The following is an 18902-nucleotide window of genomic DNA, read 5'->3' as shown; positions in this document are numbered from 1 at the left end:
CTGGTGGGATGTAGTGTGCAGTGGTGGTCGTGGTGTTTTCGATTGTGTGCGTGCAGGCGAGGCGACTCCTTCCTTGGAAACACTTTCTTGGACACAACGTTGAACCTGATTTGTGAATGCAGGCGGAGGTTCAAGTTTGGTTCGCGTTGAGTGTGGAGAGGTCACTGATGTCGTCACTGGCTCCCTGCCAAGCCCAGCCAAATATTCTGGCGACCATCGCATGGAACAGTGGAACATGAAGATACTGGACCCGACGGAGCGGTCGAGCTCAATGCAATGTCAAACAGCGACTACAGTAGGAGGTACTAGCAGCTTCCATTGCCGTCCACGACTCAGCCTCGTCGACGTAGGAGGTACCTGCCTCATGCTGCCTAAGGCATACCTCCTACATCCAATGCTTTGGACGTGTTCGCGCGAGTCGCGTGAGACTGCGGAGGTCCGGAGGATAATGCCAGGCCAGCAGCTTCCGACGGGCCGGGCAGAGCCGCGTCTTTCACGTGCAAGGGTGTGTCATCAAGAGTCTCGCGATACATGTACCGTACCTCCTACCATAGCTGTACTTACATACCCTACCTACCTAGGTACCTACCTTCCCTACATGTACTTCTAGTACCTTATCGTACCTGCCTGAACCGACTCGACGCCATCATCAACCATCAAACTACAATACTCGCAGCAGGGACGACCAATCACTCCACCTGCCCTCCGCATCTCTGGGCCGAGCGACCTCGATGACACGGTCCGCGTGTCCACCTCCGATGAACACCTAGGCCGAGCCCCCGGGCACTTCTACCTACCTTACCTATACCTACCTGACCTACCTAACTTCACATCATGGACGACACGATCGATACGACCGACACGACCGACATGACCGACACGACCGACACCAGCCGTGCTGAACGCACCTCAGACCCCTCCCGCGGCAGTGCTGTGAGCTTCTCAGACATACCCGACCTCATGAACGATCCGGCCTTTGCGCCTCCGCAACGACGCGACACGGCCTCTTCGATGAAAAGCGGCACGGATGGGGATGCAGGCGGCGATACTTGTCGGATATGCAGAAGCGAAGGCTCTCCGGATGAACCGCTGTTCTACCCGTGCAAATGCAGCGGCAGCATCAAGTTCGTCCACCAGGAGTGTCTCATGGAATGGCTGAGCCACTCGCACAAAAAGCACTGCGAGTTGTGCAAGACGCCCTTCCGCTTCACCAAGCTCTACGACGCAGACATGCCGACGACCTTGCCGTGGACCGTCTTCATCCAGCGCGCTTTCATCCACGTGGCAATGATGTTCTCCAGCGGCTTGCGCGCGCTAGTGGTCATCAGCGTCTGGCTGCTGTTTCTTCCCCTTATGATCCGGTGGGCCTGGAGATGGATGTTTTGGTTTGCGGATGCTGGCTGGGCACGCGAACTGTACATCAAACGAATGCAGGTCGCAGACGTCAATGCTGCCAAGGCGCAACATTCAGGCACCGAACTGGTCCACGACGTGTCTGCCGGCCTTCAGACTGCCCTCTACGATGCCTACGATAGGTGGTTCGGCTCCGTGGACTGGAAGAGCACCTTCATGCAGAGCACTACCAATGCCACTGCGACTGCACCCTCGACGATTCGGAATGCCACCGCCACCATCAATATATACAACACGACGTCGTACTGGCCGCAGGCCGATGCTTCCGTTCTGTCTTCGTGGACCCACCTCTCGGAACTCACACCAAGTCCCAAAATCAATCGCGTGATCCTAGATGTTTTTGAAGGACAACTCATAACATGTGTCGTGATCCTGGGCTTCATCCTAGTCTTCCTCATCCGTGAGTGGGTCGTACAACAGCAACCATTGGTCAACCTAGACCAGCTACAGAACGAGCGCCGAGAACAGGAGCGGCGCATACAGGAGCGGGATCGCCTCCGGCGGCAAGCCGAACTTGTAGAAGAAGCAAGAGAAAGGTTGGCTGCTTTGCAAAATGAGAGAGTCGCGAGATTGAGAAGAATGCAGGATGAGGACGGTGGTGCCTCGTCGACGAATGCCAACCGCGCCCCTGACATCATTGAGATTGGCTGGGACGAGGTGTACGTACTCATTGATTCTGCGACACAGGAGCTCAGCTTGGGTGGTGGAGGCCGTGAGGCATTCATGATCAAGGCCTCAGAAGTCATGTGCGAAATCTTAGCCGCTGAGAGTAGCGGCGCTGATGCGAGCACCTTGGCGGACAAGGTACACTCGAAGTTGAGCGAACTTTCCAATGAGCAGCGAGAAGCCTGGGAAGAAGTCTTGCTTGCAGAACTCGAGGCTCGAGGTGCGAGGAAGCCAGGTCGGGGTGCTTCATCACGCGAGAGTCAGGCCGCGGTGGCAGAAAGCTCCACGGCTCCCCGGAGACCGCGCATGCCAGCCCGAGCTCAATCGTCTGCAGCGACTGTCATCAATCGTGTTCTAGAAGAAGAGGAAGTGGATCCTGACCGTACTGCAAGAGGAGAAGCAGCTGATGCGAATCCTTCTTTAGACGAGGCAGCCTTCTCAGCTTCCAGGGCGGAGAACCAAGCAGTCCCTCGTGGCCCACGTCCGATCAGTACTACGAGGCTGCTGGAGGCCAATCCCGCAGTCAAGACTCAGGTACTCAACGAGCCCGTGCCCAGCCACAACGACGCCAGTGCCACAGGCCTCGAAACGATGCCGATCACCAATGCCGGTCCAGATGCTAAAGTTAACATCAAGCGCAAAGGCACCGGTAAAGCAAGAATCATCGTGCTCGAACCTGACGAGGAAGAGCCAGCGCATATTATTGCGGCCAACGAGCTGAACCGGTTGCTGGCCAAGAAAGTGGCCAGTTCGGACGCCAAGGTGCCTGAAGGCACGTCGCGAGAAGAACCGGGGGCAAACGAGCAGGAAGCTACCGATCTCACCGTGTACCAAAGTCGACATGAATCCGAGTCTTCTGGTCCACCGAGTGACTCTCGCGTCAACCCATTTCATCCAGATGGTCCTATGCCAGACTCTTCTAGGTCTGTCTCCAACGACGATATCGCTGCTACCAGCGGAGTGAACCACGAGGAAACAAATGAAGAGGAAGACCAGGCCAGGCAAGCTGAAATGGGGTACGAAGCTGCCGAAGCCACAGAGCATGACAGCGACGTTGCTGATCTCGCCATCCCAACGCCACAGCGAGTCGTGCCGCCTGCAGGCCCTGCGAATTGGCTCATTGACTGGTTCTGGGGTGATATTCAGCCCCAGAACCACTCTGAACCAATTCCGGCGGCTCCGGAGGAACGCATTGATCCGCACGACCCTCAAGAAGCACCCTTGGTGCCAGTGCAGGATGGTGCCCAATTTATCGATCAAGAGATGGACGATGGTGAGCCTCAAGGGGCGCCTGACCCCGAGGTGCTTGCTGCCGCACAACAAGTTGGTCTCGATGCTGAGGCTATCGAAGACGCCGAAGACTTGGAAGGCATCGTCGAGCTCATTGGTCTGCAAGGCCCTATCATAGGGCTGTTCCAAACCTCGTGCTTCTGCAGTGTTCTGGTTATTAGCTCCGTCTTCTGCGCTATTGGCGTTCCGTATATGTGGGGCAAATTGGTGCTGGTCTTCATTAACAGCCCTGTGGAGAGTTTGATCAAGACTCCCTTACGCTTCATCTCACTCTTCACCGACTTCTTGGTCGATGTTGCACTACTCGTCATTGGGTGGCTGGCAACTGCAGCCATCAAGCTGGTCGAGACGGTGACCTCGTCTGTGGAAGCGTTTGTGCCTTGGCTAGGCGACGCAGAGCTTACGTCGTGGTGCTACAAAATCTCCAAGGCAACCGCAGTCGGCGCTTATCATCGCCTGTCCAGCTTGTTTCCCTCCGCGACGGACACGAGTGCAGACACGGCAGGCATGCAATGGGCTTGGCTACATGTGTCAGTGGAGGCTCACGCATCACTGCGGACGATTCAGCACGAGAGCAGTGTGGTACTCAACTACAGTGGTAGTGTGATCACCTCCATCGTGGAATGCGTTTCGTCGGGTTCTGCTACCGTAATTTGTCACAGCCTACTGGCTGCAGTGAAGCATATTGCTGGAAATGTAGTGCGGGCGTGTGCCAGTCTCGAGTCCGTGAAGGAGTATGTCAGCCAGTGGTGGACGACTATTAGTGGCATGCGCAGTGGCTGGTTGCTCAACTTGTCGAGCGCTAACTCATCAGTCGCATTTGACCCTGCACTGGTGTACTGGAATTCGAATGATCGAGGCTTGGCAGTCTTAGCGGGCTATGTTGCACTTGCTATGCTCGCGGCCATATATGTTGCTCTTGACACACCAATCACCAGCTCTGAAAGCCACCAGAAGACTGAAAAGGTTATACGAGACTCGCTTCGCCAGGCTGGCGGTGTGTTGAAGGTCATTCTGATCATCAGCATCGAAATGCTGGTATTTCCACTATACTGTGGACTCTTACTCGACATCGCCTTCCTGCCTCTGCAAGATGGCGCGTCTCTTGCGACGCGCTGGGCATATGCAACCCAAGCGCCGTATACCTTCTGCTTCATCCACTGGTTCGTCGGGACTTGCTACATGTTCCATTTTGCGCTCTTTGTCGGTATGTGTCGCAAGATCCTGAGGAAGGGGACGCTGTGGTTCATCAGAGATCCCGATGACCCGACTTTTCATCCTGTGCGCGATGTGCTGGAACGCAACGTCACTACCCAGCTGCGTAAGATCGCTTTCAGCGCTCTTGTTTACGGCGCACTCGTCATCTTGTGCTTGGGTGGTGTGATATGGAGCATTGGCAGATTGTTCCAGGGCATCTTTCCAATCCACTGGGTCGCCACTGAACCCTATGTGGAGTTCTCCGTCGATTTGCTGCTCTACACCTCTCTCACACCAACGCTGCTGAACTTGGCTAAGCCGAGCACAATCGTCCATGCAATGTACGCGTGGTGGCTGCGACGTTGTGCCCGAGCACTGAGACTATCCCATTTCTTGTTTGGCGACCGGAAGAAGGACGAAGAGGGTCGACATGTACGGGGCACGTGGTCCAGTTTCTTTTTGATGAAGACTGCAAAGCTGGATCAAGCCACTGGCTTGATTCTGGTGGACAACGAAGAGCGCCCCGAGGTGTTCTTCCAGCGCGACGGCAAGTATGTCTTGACGCCCTGCAACGATCAGTACCGGCCGCCGAAGCCTGGCGAAGCCTTCATCCACGTTGAGAATAACGATGTTTACATTGCCGATAAGAACGGCAAGAAGAACGACCATTTTGCCAGGATCTACACACCACCGAACTTTCGACTGCGCATGACATTCTTCATGGTCAGCTTATGGATGTTTTCGGCATTTATTGGGCTTTGCGCAACTTTGGTCCCACTCTGCTTTGGTCGACAGGTACTGGTCATGGTCTTGCCAGCCGGCGTCGTGGTCAACGACATTTACGCATACTCAATCGGCGCATACTTCTTTGGGGGTCTTTTATTCCTTGCACTCAAGGGCGGCGCTGGAGCACAATATCTCCGTCAGAGGGCTACCGAGGTAGACTTCAAAGCGTGGGCTGCTGCTGCCGCGAAGACGACGCTGCAGGCATTAAAATGTTTGTACGTTTATGGCTTCGCGTGCGTGGTAATGCCTCTCGTGTTTGTCACGACACTACATTTCTACTTCCTCATACCACTTCACACCCACCTCGCCTCCTCGATTCGTCCAGCACTCCTGGACGCGATGAATCCGGATGCCGCCAACAGCACACTTACGGCAGTTGTCAATGCCACGATGCAGTCATTCTCGCAGCAGGGATCTAATTTCACTCAGGCGTCTTCACGCTCCACGATGCCCTCGGTGGCAGAACATAGCATACATGTCCTCGCAGACGGGGCTCTAGGTATGCTCATTGGCAAAATCGTCGTCCGAGGCATTCTCTTGGCGCCATCCTCTCGCGCGGCTGAAGCTTGCCGGCGCATTACGGCAGACGGATATCTCAACCCTAATGCACGGCTCGCCACGAGATTCATCATCGTGCCCGCTACACTGTTGTCGTCCGTGGTCTTGCTGGGTCCTCTGGGCCTCGCGAACATGATCTTGAGCTTTGTCACCTGGCTGGGTCCTCGGATGGCCAGCAATTTCGAAGGAATCACTGAGGAGGTGCAAGTACTAGTACATCGATACTCATACCCAGTAACTGCCGCCTGGGCATTGAGTTTATGGGGCACTGGACAGATGGCCAAAGCCACTGGCCGATGGAGAGCTAGAATACGAGATGAAGTGTATCTAGTTGGGGAGAGGCTGCACAATTTCGGCGAGAAGAAGCCTCCTCCGGGCACGAAGGGCGTGGTGAGGAGGGCGAGGTAATTGTGGCCTGTGTGTGTGCATCTGGGAACATGTGCGATATGGTGGTATTAGCGTTGGCGTTGGTGTCGGCATGGGATGACTTAGACGACTCTGCCGGTCTGTCCGAGCGTTGCATATAACATGGTGCATGCAACCAAATTGCTCCTGGATAGGCCATGTCGGAACGTTGATGTGACGTATTACAAAACAAAATATTTGAAGCTGTTATCCTAGATACATCAGGTACATAAGGTACATATCAATCTGCTGCACCCCACGACCATAAGACAACGCAATTGCACAGTCAATGATCTGTACGACGAGAAAAAACTTTCATAAAGTCCGCTGCTCTCGTTGCTGTGAATGTTCACTGCACTTTTCCTCTTTGTTTTGCTCAAATATATGCCTATGAGCAAGATACTGCACGAGCAAAACCACATTTTCTCCCGAAGCGAGACAAGTACTACAAGTCAATTAATCATGACTCAATGGTATCATCAAATTCATATTGTAGGTAGGTAGGTAGGTATGTACCTCGCAGTAGGTAGGTATCCACCCTTTTCCTTTAAAAAGCGCACCCGTTCTATCTACTTGACCCTGATTTATCTATCTATACCCACTCTCAAAATTTGCGGGACAAAAGCAAAAAAAGAAGAGAAAGAAAAAGGGAAAAAAGTTTTCATCAGCAGATGATGACATTCTTAGGCCGTTTCTCCACCGATGACGCTGAAGATGACTTGAGAGCCTGCACGGCAGCTTCGGGCAAAGCATGACCTGTATATCCATCTCCAATTAAAGCGCGGCCGGAAAATTCTTTTGTCGATGGGACGTATCTCGCAGTGGTGGTGGTGGTGGTGGCATTGCTGCTTTCGTCGTCGTTGTGGTTGTTGCTATTATTGGAGGAAGAGGAGGAGGACAAGATAAAGTCAATGTCTTGCACACTGTCCTTCTTGACGTGCTCGATGGGGTGGTGCGTGTTCATGTTGATGGGGCTCGGGGAGCGTTCGGTAGGGGTGCTGGGAAGGCTGGGCTCGACGAGGTGGCGGTATGTACGTTTGTACTCTTCGATCATGTCGGTGGAGACGTTGGAGCCGCCGCAGACGACGATGACCTGGAGGATGATAAGTTTTCGCGTCAGAGAGAGGATTGGGGGGGGCTGTTTGTTGTTGTCAACGATGGGGGATGGGGTGTGTAGTACGTACGAAGCTTTCGTCTGGTCGTGGAGGTCGTCCGAGTGCCTTTTCTAGGCGTTCACCATAGCAGAGCGCGATATTGACTCCGCATGCTGCTTCGACGATGATGCGTTCCTCTTCTGCGAGTTTCCAGCTGCCCATGGCTGCTTCAGCGTCACTCAGGACAATGTTTCGGGCTTTGCCGCTCTTCAATGCAGGGCGTACAATATCCCATGTCCGCTCCGAGATCTTGACACAGCCGAGCGAAGTTGCTATCGATGTGATGTGTGAAATGGCTTTATGTTCGTTCCATTCCAGTGCCTTGTTGAGAGAGTCTGCACCTTCGGTCTCTACAGCAATGACTCCAGTCTTCTCCCACTCGCGGCCTTGTCGTTCAATACCGGCCATGACTCCATTGAACAACCCGCCTCCACCACAGCTGCAGATGATCCAATCTGGGGCAGCGTCTTCACCCATCTCCTCGAACTGTTCGCGCATTTCGTCGACGATGCTCTCGTGGCCTTCCCAGATATCGGGGTGGTTGAATGGATCCACATAGAATGGCTCTTCGCCTTGCTCCCGAGACAAGGGCATCAGGACGTCATTGACATATGCCGTGGCTTCGGCAATGTTGGCGCCGTGTTGCATGACAGCTTTGGCGCCAGCGGCGTACAGCTTCTCGATCATGTGTTGCTTGGTGCTCAGAGGGACCACAACGGTGGCTGGTCGCTTGACGAAGTTCGCGGCATAGACACATCCCAGTCCGGCATTTCCGCCTGAAGCGGCGAAGTAGTGCAATTTGTGAGGGTCGCGGGCGTTGTTGTAGGACTTGACGACGAGGTTACCGAGTCCGCGAGACTTGAACGAGCCCGAAGGCTGGAGGTTGTCGAGCTTCAGGTAGATTCTGCTTCTGCGGCTTACCATCACGTTGCTATGACACAGAGGAGGAGGAAGAGGGAGATGGGCCCTCTTCGTGGAGGAACGTACCAGCCTGCTTTTTCCGAGAGTCTGGTCGATTCTATCAGAGGAGTCTTCCTCCATGGCTTCTTTGCATTTCGCGTCTTGGGCGATGTCGTCGAGTTAGCCAGCCATTGCTGCTGCGGCATATCGATAGCCATGCTGCAGGGTACGTCGTGACGAGGAGCAGTTGAACTTCCGATAGAGGTGAGATGCTACACTTTCAGATGGCGGTAAGAGGAGATTTGCAGACCAAAGCACAGAGATGTAGGAAGAAGAAGAGGAAGAAGAGGAAGACGAGGAGGAGGAAGAAAAGGAAGCGAAGAAAAAGAGGTGCGAGCAGAAAACTAGTCCTGACAGTCAGTCGCCAATCGTCCCAATCACCACCTTGCAGTTGCAATCATATCGTGCAGCCCCAGGGTTCCGGAGAGAAGCCCCAGAGGTGGTTTACGGCGGCGCCAAAGGTACAGGTACCGGTAAGGTAAGGTAAGGGAGGTATAGAACTATGGATGGCATCATGGCATCACGGCTCGCAAGTGAGGTGGGAGTGTGATAGGGTCGCACGATAAGGAGGAAAGTCAGCAAGTGAAGTTTCCCTGGTGATTGTCGTCCTACCCGTCCCGCCCGCCTGAGCCGATGGTATTCGAGAATTAAGTTAGGAGGTAGGCCGTGACCCCATCAAAGTCCATCCATCTCAGGTAATACTATCCCGTGCCGCCATGTTGAGACGTCTCTGCCCCTACTCCGGCATCTCGAGAGCATTCCGATTACCCCATAGCATAAGACGTACCTAAGTTAGCTTCCAGGCGCCAATTTTAGTTCGAGTACTGTAGAGCATACTGGCGCCCTAGTTCCAACTGTCAATTGCCGACAGCGCCAGTGCCCGCTAGTTCTACTTTACAGCCTAGACAAGGTCTGCAGAGTGCGATATTTACCGCCTCGCGCGATAAAGCGAAAAAAAAAATTGAACGCCGTCAGATGACTTCCCAAAGCTCCGTGGTTACGACAAACGAACAAGCAATCCAGGACCGTGATGAGACACTGTCGCAGGACCGATATATTGATGTTCTCACTAGGTACCTGTAGTGAAGGGTTCCGAATGGGTACGAGGCGGTTGGCTTACTCATTCTGGCCTGAGGCCACCAAGCCCCATTGAATGTACATGAAGGTACCTGTACCTACCATCTCAATCACGCACTGTCGGGACAGGATGATATTCCTCGTGATAAGTGCGATGGGATCTGCTATGGCTTGAAGCCATCGAAAGCTCATCTTGTACACTTTCTGTTTCTGGATGCCACCTATAGCACGACGATAATGCTCAAAGTAGCCAACCCGGCGTCTGGCCTTCCGCCAACTACTGTGCGCTCTGAACCATACTCTGCCGCTCATCACCAGCTGGCTTCTCGCCCCCTCGAGAGGGCTCTCCGCGGCGTCATCTGTAAGAGTCGACAGCATCATGACATCGCCCAGCAACAAAGATTGCATTCGCATTCTCGAGCCATTCTTCTACATCACTCCGTCTTCTTAATGCCACATCGGGAAACTGTTCACTGGCAAGGGTGCCGAATTGTGACACGTAGCGGCAGCCGGTGGGGTGGTGGAAGCCTTGCCCCAATACTCAAATGTGATGAGATGAGGTTCTGAATCTTTCTCGTGTTGTAATGCGCTGTAGCGATCACCAACTTATCTGGCTGGATTGATCTGACCGCTGCCTATCGCTCGAATGACATCATCTGCCGTGCCAATGCTTCTTTGCACGTTCTGACTTCCGGACCTGGCGGGCTGGGTCGATGCGTCGTCGGATGGGGCGTCCCTGCCGATATAAATCCAGTAATGCGAACCAAAGATGCTCGAGGTTGAGGCAAGTGGCCAAACGGGACCGCTAGATATGTGCTGGAGCAAATAAGCAATATCGCACAGCATCCCTAGCACAAAGAGGGACAACGCACTCATGTGGCCACCTGCTTCTCCGCCTGCTCTGGCGCCTCATCGATGAAGGTTGGGGCACTCTCTCCCAGGTAGCTAGGCATTTCGCTCTCCCCGTATGTCTCGCCGAATTCGACATCCTCACCCAAAGCCTCCAACTCCGCATCCAACTCTGCTTCATCCACATCCTCGGGCACGTCATAACTCCGGCTGATGCTCTCCTGGATGTCGTTGCCCATGTCCATGAGATCAGCCATCTCATCCTGCAGCTTCTCGATCTTGTCAATGTTGATCTTGCCATACTGCTTCTTGAGCTCCTTTTGCGTGGTCTTCATGGCATCCACTGTCGCCATGGTGTTCTTGAGGTTGTCCTGCATCATGCCGGCCTGCTCCATGTTCCAGCTCTGCTGCTGCAGCTGGTCCTTCTGCGACTCGTACATCTTGCGCTGCTGCAGTATCTTGATGGCCTTTTGCTTGATGGCATTCTTGCCAGGCCCATCGCGCATCGAGCTCAAGCGCTTCTGGTACGTGCCCAGCTCGGCATTCAGTCGAGCGAGCTTCACGTCGATGGACTCAATCCTCGTGTCGACCTTTCCTATAGCGTCGTTGAGAGATGGCTTCGGCGTGTTGGTCTTTGCGCCAAAGAGTCGATTCATGGTGGCGGTCGGTTCTGCTGTGTTCGGAGATTGTCCACGATTGCTCCGTCTCCTGCCGCAAGTGTTCTCTTGTCCGAGATTCAGGTAAAATCTGGTTGGTGAGATGGTTGTTCACACCTCAGACTGATGCCTGTGGCAACACCCGATTGAACTAGACTATTCTGAGCGATCTGGTGACGTCGCCATGATGCTCGTACCTCCGCGGTTCCGAAAGTCTGTCTTCTTGGCAAAAATCCACCCCCCTTTGAGATAGATTCCATCACTTTGTAGAGTAATTATTCCACACATAGACCATGGAAATCGATCATGATACCCGCGTTGCAATCCTCACACTCCATTCTATCGCTGGATACAAATTTGATCAAATTGCGACCGTCCTACCAGGTGTAAATGCCAGTACAGCCCAGAGACTCATCCACAGGGCCAAAACCAGAGCCAACTCGAATTCCTTCACACAGATACTCGATCATATTGATCCATTGCCTCGGAGGGGGGCTCCTCGGCGTGTGGAACCAGGATCAAGGACTTCTTTGAGGATTAGACAGGATGTAAGGGACAAATGGAAGTGGCAAAGCCAGCCCCAAGCAGCCAACTATACCATGGATTCAGTCCGTGATAATTCACTCAGATATCCACTCCAGGACCTGAAACCACAGCAGGTCCATAATATACTCAAAGGCAAAGCTCACTGCCAAGCGGATCCAGTGGATAATCGACCAATCCACAGGAAAAGGGCCCTAAACAAGATTGCCTTGGAAAAGCTCGATTTGGACGATAGGAAGCGATATATTGAGCAGGTTCTAGCTCTCAAAGCAGAGGAGGTTGAGCTTATCTTCTGTGATGAGACTCCACTTGATTTTGGTGGGTGTGGAGGAAAAAACCATGTCTCAGCACCAAAAGGGGTAGATATCTACTCAGACCACTTTGACCCTCGCTTTTCAAGAATGCAGTGGGCAGCTGTTTCTTCAGAGACTCGTCCACAACGCAGGGTAATTGTCTGGAAGCCCGAATCAGATGATATCACCATGGAATTGGCATCAGATTTGGCCAAAGTACAGTCAGAAATGGACTCTCAAATGAAAAGACAAATCCAGGCTTCAAAAATCGAAAATACCCCAGAATGGCAACTTCTTCAAGAGACCAATGCTGGAATTGATGCCCACAATGCCTCTCTACCTCCTAGACAGCGCAAAGGGAGGAAAAAATACGTTACTGCTGAGAGGTTGTTCAAAATTGAGAAGATTTCAAGGGACAGGAAAAAGGGGGGACTGGATTCAGTATTCTATGCTTTCCAGATATACAGGGACCAACTTTTCAAGTACTATCATGAAGTCCAGGCCTTACACCCTCACAAGGAAGTCTTCATTGTGGAAGATAACGTTGGTGTCCATCACAAAGCAAGAAGGATTGTTGCTGGTTTGATCAAGGCCCAAAATATCAAATTTTTGGATACCCCTGCCAACTCACCAGACTTACAACCAATTGAGACCCTCCACAATGATGAGAAGCGCTTACTAAGGCCATTCACAATGGGTATTGTTGGCTCAGGTAAGTATATTCAGGAATTGGCAGAGGATGAAGTTTCCTATGTTTGGCAGCAGAATTCTGAGTTTGGTGATTGTGTAGCAAGGAAGGCATCTCTCTCATATTTCCAAGGTCTATGTGATAAAGCAAAGCACGCAGAACCACCCTATAGCAATAGATTCAAAGATAGTCTGTGATTCTATGTAAAAAATGTATATGAAGGTGATATAATGAGGCTTTTGGGAATGCCAAGAAGACAGACTTTCGGAACCGCGGAGGTAACATTATTGGTTCCAGCCGCCTACAGAAGTACAGGTACCTACACCACACAGGCCGCCGCCTCACCAGCTTCTCCTCCGAAACACACATGTACCATAGCATTTCGCGCCATGCTCGCCTTTGGTACCATCTCGAGCCCCGACGCGACGATGCCTACATCAATACTTCACCGACAACTTATATGCTAGGTCGGCCAGAAGCTCGGATAGGAAACCTCGGGGCAAAAGGAGACCGTTTTATGTCGGAGTATTCGTTCGCATAGAGAGGACCTAGGCAAACACTTCACGTGATTGTTCATTACTATGCGAAGGAGGCAAGCTCGCCAGTGACATAGTACTGTACTCGGAGAAGCAGGCCTACGAGTGAAATGACGACTTGCGAAACCAGACTTTACTTTGCGGGACAAAGTCGTTCAAATTGCTCATTATTGGAGATATAACCTCTTGAGCAAACAAGCCCGTGGGTTTACAGACAGATCTATCACTTGGAGAGGCGATCGATCCCGCCTGCGCCAGATTATCAGTTTCTCAGACCCATCGCCCAGCGGGTTCCAGCGGGACAGTATGCGTAGGCATCTCCCTGGCATATGTCCTCTCTGCACAAGGAGCTAGGGGGGAGGAGCGGCAAAAGCGAATGCAATAATAACTTTCTCGGTCGACAGAACGACGAGGTCACCGTTTGCCGTCTTTGGCGTTCTTGTGCGAACACCTCAAGCTGCATATATGTAGTTCTGCCTAAGTCGAACTCTAAATTCAGATCGACATATACCACCGGAGCCATCAAAAGTCCACTCCGTGGAATGTGTATATAAGCGGTGGCAGTGATAGCAAAAGCAGGAACTGAACCAGCTGCTGCCTCAAAGAGATGGGTCCCTCACAACCACTTTGACATCATGGGATGTCTTTGCCATGAAATATGGTTTCCCGAAATAACCCTGGTCCCCCTCATCTTGTAACCCCGCTCAACATCGACAGAGTTCAGAGGACGTGGAGAGCGATATATAAATTGCGTACAGCGTAGGTCATTCTTGCGTTGTGGGTCACTCACCCCCACGAGAGCACGACTTCATCTCGTTCCAGTATCTCTCTATTGAAAACTTGGTAATCGCCAAACTCTTTTTTTTATTGGAACAAGCACAACTCTCGACTTCAAACAACAAAAATGGTTGACGCAGTCAAGTCCGCTCTGGGAATGAACACCATTCCAGACTACGATGATCTCCCACCGGTAGAGGGCATGCCCAAAGGATGGTAACGCAACTCCACACAGATCATTCCCCCAAAAAGGGGACAAGGGGAGCGCATCTGCTGACAAGCGGGTATACAGTGCATGGGGAGTCTGGGACAAGTTTCGCAAAGATGGCAAGAAGGACATCTACGGCACACTGAACCTGCTCACGCCCGACGTGGTGAAAGCCGCCTGCTCGGAAGCGAAAGAAGGCATTCACGTCTCGCTCAACTGGCCGATTGGAGCCATCAAAACTCCCGGATTCTTCAGAAAAGGGCTCGTGCACAAAGTCATGTCGTTTGTGGACACGCCTCTGACTTGCCATGGCTACGACGACGAGATCGAATTCAACACGCAGTGCAGTTCGCAATGGGATTCTCTCGTCCACTTCCACCACCAGGCCAGCCAGTCAGGTTACAATGGCACCAAGACCAGCGTGGAAGAGCTCACGCAGGCATTTGGCGAAGAAGACAAGGAGAGGAAACTTCCCACACTGAACCACTGGCACGATCGCGGCGGCATGGTCGCTCGAGGGGTATTCATCGACTTCAAGAAATACGCAGACGAGACCGGACGAGCCTTCAACCCGTACACGGATGATAAAATCTCCATCGAAGACATTGAAACCATTGCGAAGAAGCAAGGCGTCGAATTCAAGCAAGGCGACGTGATCATCATCCGCTCAGGTTTCACCGAAGGCTTGACGGACGTGTCCGCCGAGAAGCAGGCCGAACTCATGGGCTCGCATCGCGTCTGTGGAGTGACCGGTACCGAAGAAGCGGCGAAATGGTTCTGGAACAAACACTTTGCAGCTGTGGCCGGAGACATGATTGCTTTTGAGCAGATTCCACCCATTATCGATGGTCAAGAGGGTCCCGTGTCACAATTGGTCCTGCATCAAATCTTCTTGGGCCTGTTTGGAATGAGTATTGGTGAATTATGGGACCTCAAAGCCTTGTCGGAGACGTGCGCGAAACTGAACCGCTACTCGTTCTTGCTGACAAGTGTGCCGTTGAATGTGCCAGGTGCCATTGGATCGCCACCGAATGCATTGGCCATCTTTTGAGTCGTGGAGGTACGAGAATGCTGGGCTGGAGGTAGCCCAAGCCGAATGATGTCTTCCCAAGCAAGGCCTTATGGCATACCTAGGTATTGTTCAGGTACCGAATGTATAGTGGCTGTATGCAAGATGTAAAGGCTCGAAAGGTTCCTTGTCCATAATTGTCAGCCAGACGATTGAATACATGTATGCTAGAATTGTGATGACCCACACGACATCATAGCGCGGGCAATGAGCCGCGGGGATTTCATCGGCTAAAACATCTGCCGAACATCATTATAGCAATGGACAAGATGCAGGTAGGTACATGTATGTACCTCCTATGACCGTTGTCGAGCAAGATATTCTCCAAGCGCTATCTCGCCGTCACTGTTAGCACCGAGAAGGCTTGAAAGCCTGAACGAACTGTGAAGTTACCTGTTCACAAGCCGTACAAGACGGAGAAGAGCACACCATGAGCAGCGAATAAAGCATTCATGTAGTTCTAGAAGATCAACGCACAAGCAGCTGCGCCATCTCGGCTGGCATGGAGAAGAGTCTTGGGTGGAATCGTGCTCATTGCCTAGATAAGGAATATCCTAGAATTGCTGCCAGCCCGGTTGGGTGGTGACCAGGTGCACTCTATGCTTGCCGGTCTCAGTCGGGCGGAATGACCAGCTCCCTTCGTCACTCGTGACACAGAGAGGAAACAAAAGCAGGAAATCCTGCTCCGCGCAAGGTATGTCATACCCGCACGCTCATCCTGGAATTTAGGTCATGAATGCTACAAGGGATATCGTAGTGGCTGTCGCGCTCGCTGTTCATAGGCGACGTTTGTTCAGATGGGCTCGGGGGGCAGAGTCTACTTCTGCATCATCAATTGAACGAACTCATTGTCTATTCACGGTGTCAGCAGTTTGACCAAAGTATTGACTCTTCGTCTGGTGCTCCTCTTACAGTCAATTCTTCCGTCGCCATCCTGGTCAGCCTCGCGGATCATCTCGTCGACCTCATCGTCTGTCAACTTCTCGCCAATAGAAGTCATGACGTGTCGTAGCTCAGCCGCGCTGATGAAGCCATTGTTGTCACGGTCGAAGACCTTGAACGCTTCACGGATCTCCTCCTCAGAGTCCGTGTCCTTCATTTTGCGGGCCATCATGGTGAGGAACTCTGGGAAATCAATAGTGCCATTGTTGTCGGCATCCACCTCGTTGATCATGTCCTGCAGCTCCGATTCGCTAGGGTTCTGGCCGAGAGAGCGCATCACCGTGCCGAGCTCCTTTGTGGTGATTTGTCCTGGTGTGCCATGTCAGCTCCAATACACCACCGGTACAAGAGTGGTCGGTCGTCGTACCATCGCCGTCCTTGTCCTGTCTCACGTTGTCAGCTTTGCCATGTGGCTGCCTAGTCGGGCAGAAAGAGGGGAGGGAGGATACGTACGAAGAGCGAGAAGGCCTCCTTGAACTCGGAGACTTGCTCCTCAGTCAGTGAGTCGGCCTGCAGTGACGGCCAAGTCAGTTATCACACAGGTGTACCAGCGGCGGTTAGGGGAAAGAGGGTCTGCTGTGTGCTTCGGTGTCAAGCGCAGCGGGGTACAGTATCCTCTGTGCGTGCAGGGACAGTCCGTACCATAGTGAGAGGATGTGAGTCGAATCGCTAGAGGCGCTGTGTTCGCAGAGATGCAGTCGTCTTCGTCGTTGTCGTCGTCGATCGGGCGGATCGGCGGAGCGGGGTGGAGGTCGCGGGAGTGTTGGCGTGAAGAGTGTGAAGAGAGTGAAGACAGTAAGGTCAGGTAAGGTCAGGTAGGTAGTGGCAGGTAGCAGGCAGAACTAGTCTCAAGCAAGATGTGCGTGCGTGCGTGCAAGTGGGCGGGCAGGGCAGGGCAGGCAGCCAGGCAACCGGGGCGGGAAACGCAATCCACTTTTTCGAGGGTTCCAGTTTCGTTTGGGTTTGGGTTTACTGGCGGCGGCAACCTGGAAAGATGCCGCGTCGCATCAAGCTTCGCAACAGAAACAGCCGACACGACCTCGACAGCTGCGGAATGTAGAGCAGTGCAGCCGACCTGAGTCCACGTCCATACCTGCTCCTCCTCCTCCTAAGGGCGTCGCTTCGACCCAACATCTACAGGACTTCGATCGCTGGGGCTGGCCCTTGCTCCTCGCCTCGACCTCGCCTCGACCGCGTCCCTGCCAGCGCATTGCTGAAGACCGTAGCTGCCCGCCTGCAATCAGAGAGAGACGAGAGACACGGCATGAGAGCGGCTTAGGCATACCGACAGGCCTTCCACTGCGCATGATGCGCCCTGCTCATAACGCGAGACCACCATGTCGTCGGCCGTAAATCTTGGAGCATGGCGCGATCGTACGAACCTGTGAGTTGCGATGACCTGAATAAAGTGGTCCATCGGCTCATGCTATCATCACAGCTTCATCTCATATCGCCAGTCATACACGCATCACCCCGCCAAACGATCTCGTATCACTGGATCTGGCAATGCACGCTTCGTCGATACACCCAATGACTCGGAGCGGGAGGGGCTCATGTCCCATCTGGACCACGATGGAGACGCTGTGATTGAAATGGACATTCTGCCTCCGCGGTGGCTGGACATCCAGGACGAGGTGTCGCAGACGCTATCGGAAATCACGGGAAAGGTGAAGAGACTGGATCAGATGCACGCGAAACATGTCCTGCCAGGTTTTGATGATGAGAGCGTGAAGGCCAAGGAGGAAAGGGATATCGAGAATTTGACTCAGGACATCACCAAAGACTTCATCATGTGTCGAAATGCCATACGGAGGATTGATAGACTGCAGCAGGAGCAACATCAGTCTGGTGGCGTGATATCTGATGCCGACGCGACCATGGCTCAGAATCTCAAAATGTCCTTGGCAAGCCGCGTGGGGGAGGTCAGTACTCTGTTCCGCAAGAAGCAGTCTGCATACTTGAAGAAGATGCGCTCGCTGGGAGGCATGAATACGCTATTGGACAGAGCTGGGACACCAATGGCTCAGAATCCTTACAACGATCCAGCCATGATGGACTCGGAGACAGATCGCTCGGCCGCCCAGTCAACGCTGTTGCAGACTGCACAAGTACGGCGACGTCCAGGATTGATGGACGCCCAGATCGATCAGCGGGAACGGGAGATTGAGAAGATCGCCCAGGGCGTGATCGATTTGTCCAACCTATTCCAAGAGCTGAACACAATGGTCATAGACCAAGGAACCGTGCTAGATCGTATAGACTACAACGTGGAGCGCACGGCAGAGCACGTGAAAGAGGCCGAGAAAGAGCTCAAGGTCGCAACAGGGTACCAGAAGCGAAGCACCAAACGGAAGATCATTCTGCTGCTCGTGCTGATTGTGGTGGGAGTTTTCATTCTGCTACTCATCAAGCCGAGGCGGAGTAGCTCGTTCACGCCGGCGCCTTCTGTAGGTGCGCCTAAGGCTCCTGTACCAAATGATCCTGGTGCTGGACTGCCACCCAGAGCGCACAGGAGGGCAGATGCAGGCACCTTCACTCCAGGAGAGGCAGTAGCTCCGCGACACTCTGAATGGAAGCGGCGGCGGCGGCGGCGACCTACTGATGCATAGATACAGTATCGTCCTTTGAGCGCAAGCAAACTGCAGTCAAGGTACCTCCTACCATGCCTATTTTCCCGGCCTGCAAGAGCACTCTTCTGTGCACTCATCCCAATCCTCAACGCCCGTACCGCCCGCAGAGTACATCAATGGAAACGTGTTGTGAAACAGTTTCATCTCTCGATATGAGCACAGCGATAATGTCTTCACTTACAGTATGTCCAACGTTGTACGTGTA

The 18902-nt window shown here is 53.0% G+C and overlaps 7 protein-coding genes across 7 annotated transcripts; 3 read left to right on the top strand and 4 right to left on the bottom strand.

The window, feature by feature from the left end:
- Nucleotides 1–841: 841 nt before the first annotated feature.
- Nucleotides 842–6589, top strand: SEPMUDRAFT_148645 (uncharacterized protein). The gene has a single exon (XM_016905053.1). It carries the CDS (start codon nucleotides 871–873, stop codon nucleotides 6316–6318), a length of 5448 nt encoding a protein of 1815 aa, XP_016761420.1. The 5' UTR covers nucleotides 842–870; the 3' UTR covers nucleotides 6319–6589.
- Nucleotides 6590–6979: 390 nt separating this feature from the next.
- Nucleotides 6980–8587, bottom strand: SEPMUDRAFT_116350 (tryptophan synthase beta subunit-like PLP-dependent enzyme; the record flags this gene model as incomplete). Its single annotated transcript, XM_016901249.1, has 3 exons — nucleotides 6980–7408; nucleotides 7500–8400; nucleotides 8457–8587. 3 exons carry the CDS (start codon nucleotides 8585–8587, stop codon nucleotides 6980–6982), a joined length of 1461 nt encoding a protein of 486 aa, XP_016761419.1.
- Nucleotides 8588–9393: 806 nt separating this feature from the next.
- Nucleotides 9394–11083, bottom strand: SEPMUDRAFT_148643 (SNF7 family protein). Its single transcript, XM_016905052.1, has one exon. It carries the CDS (start codon nucleotides 11009–11011, stop codon nucleotides 10379–10381), a length of 633 nt encoding a protein of 210 aa, XP_016761417.1. The 5' UTR covers nucleotides 11012–11083; the 3' UTR covers nucleotides 9394–10378.
- SEPMUDRAFT_116349 (uncharacterized protein) lies at nucleotides 9546–9920 on the bottom strand (the record flags this gene model as incomplete). The annotated part of the gene is made up of 1 exon (XM_016901248.1): nucleotides 9546–9920. One exon carries the CDS (start codon nucleotides 9918–9920, stop codon nucleotides 9546–9548), a length of 375 nt encoding a protein of 124 aa, XP_016761418.1.
- Nucleotides 11084–13861: 2778 nt separating the features above from the next.
- On the top strand, nucleotides 13862–15254 carry SEPMUDRAFT_148642 (uncharacterized protein). The gene is made up of 2 exons (XM_016905051.1): nucleotides 13862–14064; nucleotides 14141–15254. Exons 1-2 carry the CDS (start codon nucleotides 13976–13978, stop codon nucleotides 15105–15107), a joined length of 1056 nt encoding a protein of 351 aa, XP_016761416.1. The 5' UTR covers nucleotides 13862–13975; the 3' UTR covers nucleotides 15108–15254.
- Nucleotides 15255–15942: 688 nt separating this feature from the next.
- SEPMUDRAFT_64090 (calmodulin A) lies at nucleotides 15943–16884 on the bottom strand (the record flags this gene model as incomplete). Its single annotated transcript, XM_016909668.1, has 5 exons — nucleotides 16710–16884; nucleotides 16521–16577; nucleotides 16435–16450; nucleotides 16038–16376; nucleotides 15943–15977 (listed from the first exon to the last, which is right to left on the bottom strand). The coding sequence occupies exons 1-5, from the start codon at nucleotides 16710–16712 to the stop codon at nucleotides 15943–15945; spliced, it is 450 nt and encodes a 149-aa protein (XP_016761415.1). The 5' UTR covers nucleotides 16713–16884.
- Nucleotides 16885–17109: 225 nt separating this feature from the next.
- SEPMUDRAFT_148641 (SNARE complex subunit) lies at nucleotides 17110–18809 on the top strand. Its single transcript, XM_016905050.1, has 2 exons — nucleotides 17110–17451; nucleotides 17506–18809. The coding sequence occupies exons 1-2, from the start codon at nucleotides 17405–17407 to the stop codon at nucleotides 18674–18676; spliced, it is 1218 nt and encodes a 405-aa protein (XP_016761414.1). The 5' UTR covers nucleotides 17110–17404; the 3' UTR covers nucleotides 18677–18809.
- The last annotated feature ends 93 nt before the right edge of the window (nucleotides 18810–18902 follow it).

The sequence above is a fragment of the Sphaerulina musiva genome (assembly GCF_000320565.1).
Source record: "Sphaerulina musiva SO2202 unplaced genomic scaffold SEPMUscaffold_4, whole genome shotgun sequence".
Taxonomy (NCBI): Eukaryota; Fungi; Ascomycota; class Dothideomycetes; order Mycosphaerellales; family Mycosphaerellaceae; genus Sphaerulina; species Sphaerulina musiva.
This window is presented reverse-complemented; position numbering and strand designations above follow the sequence as displayed.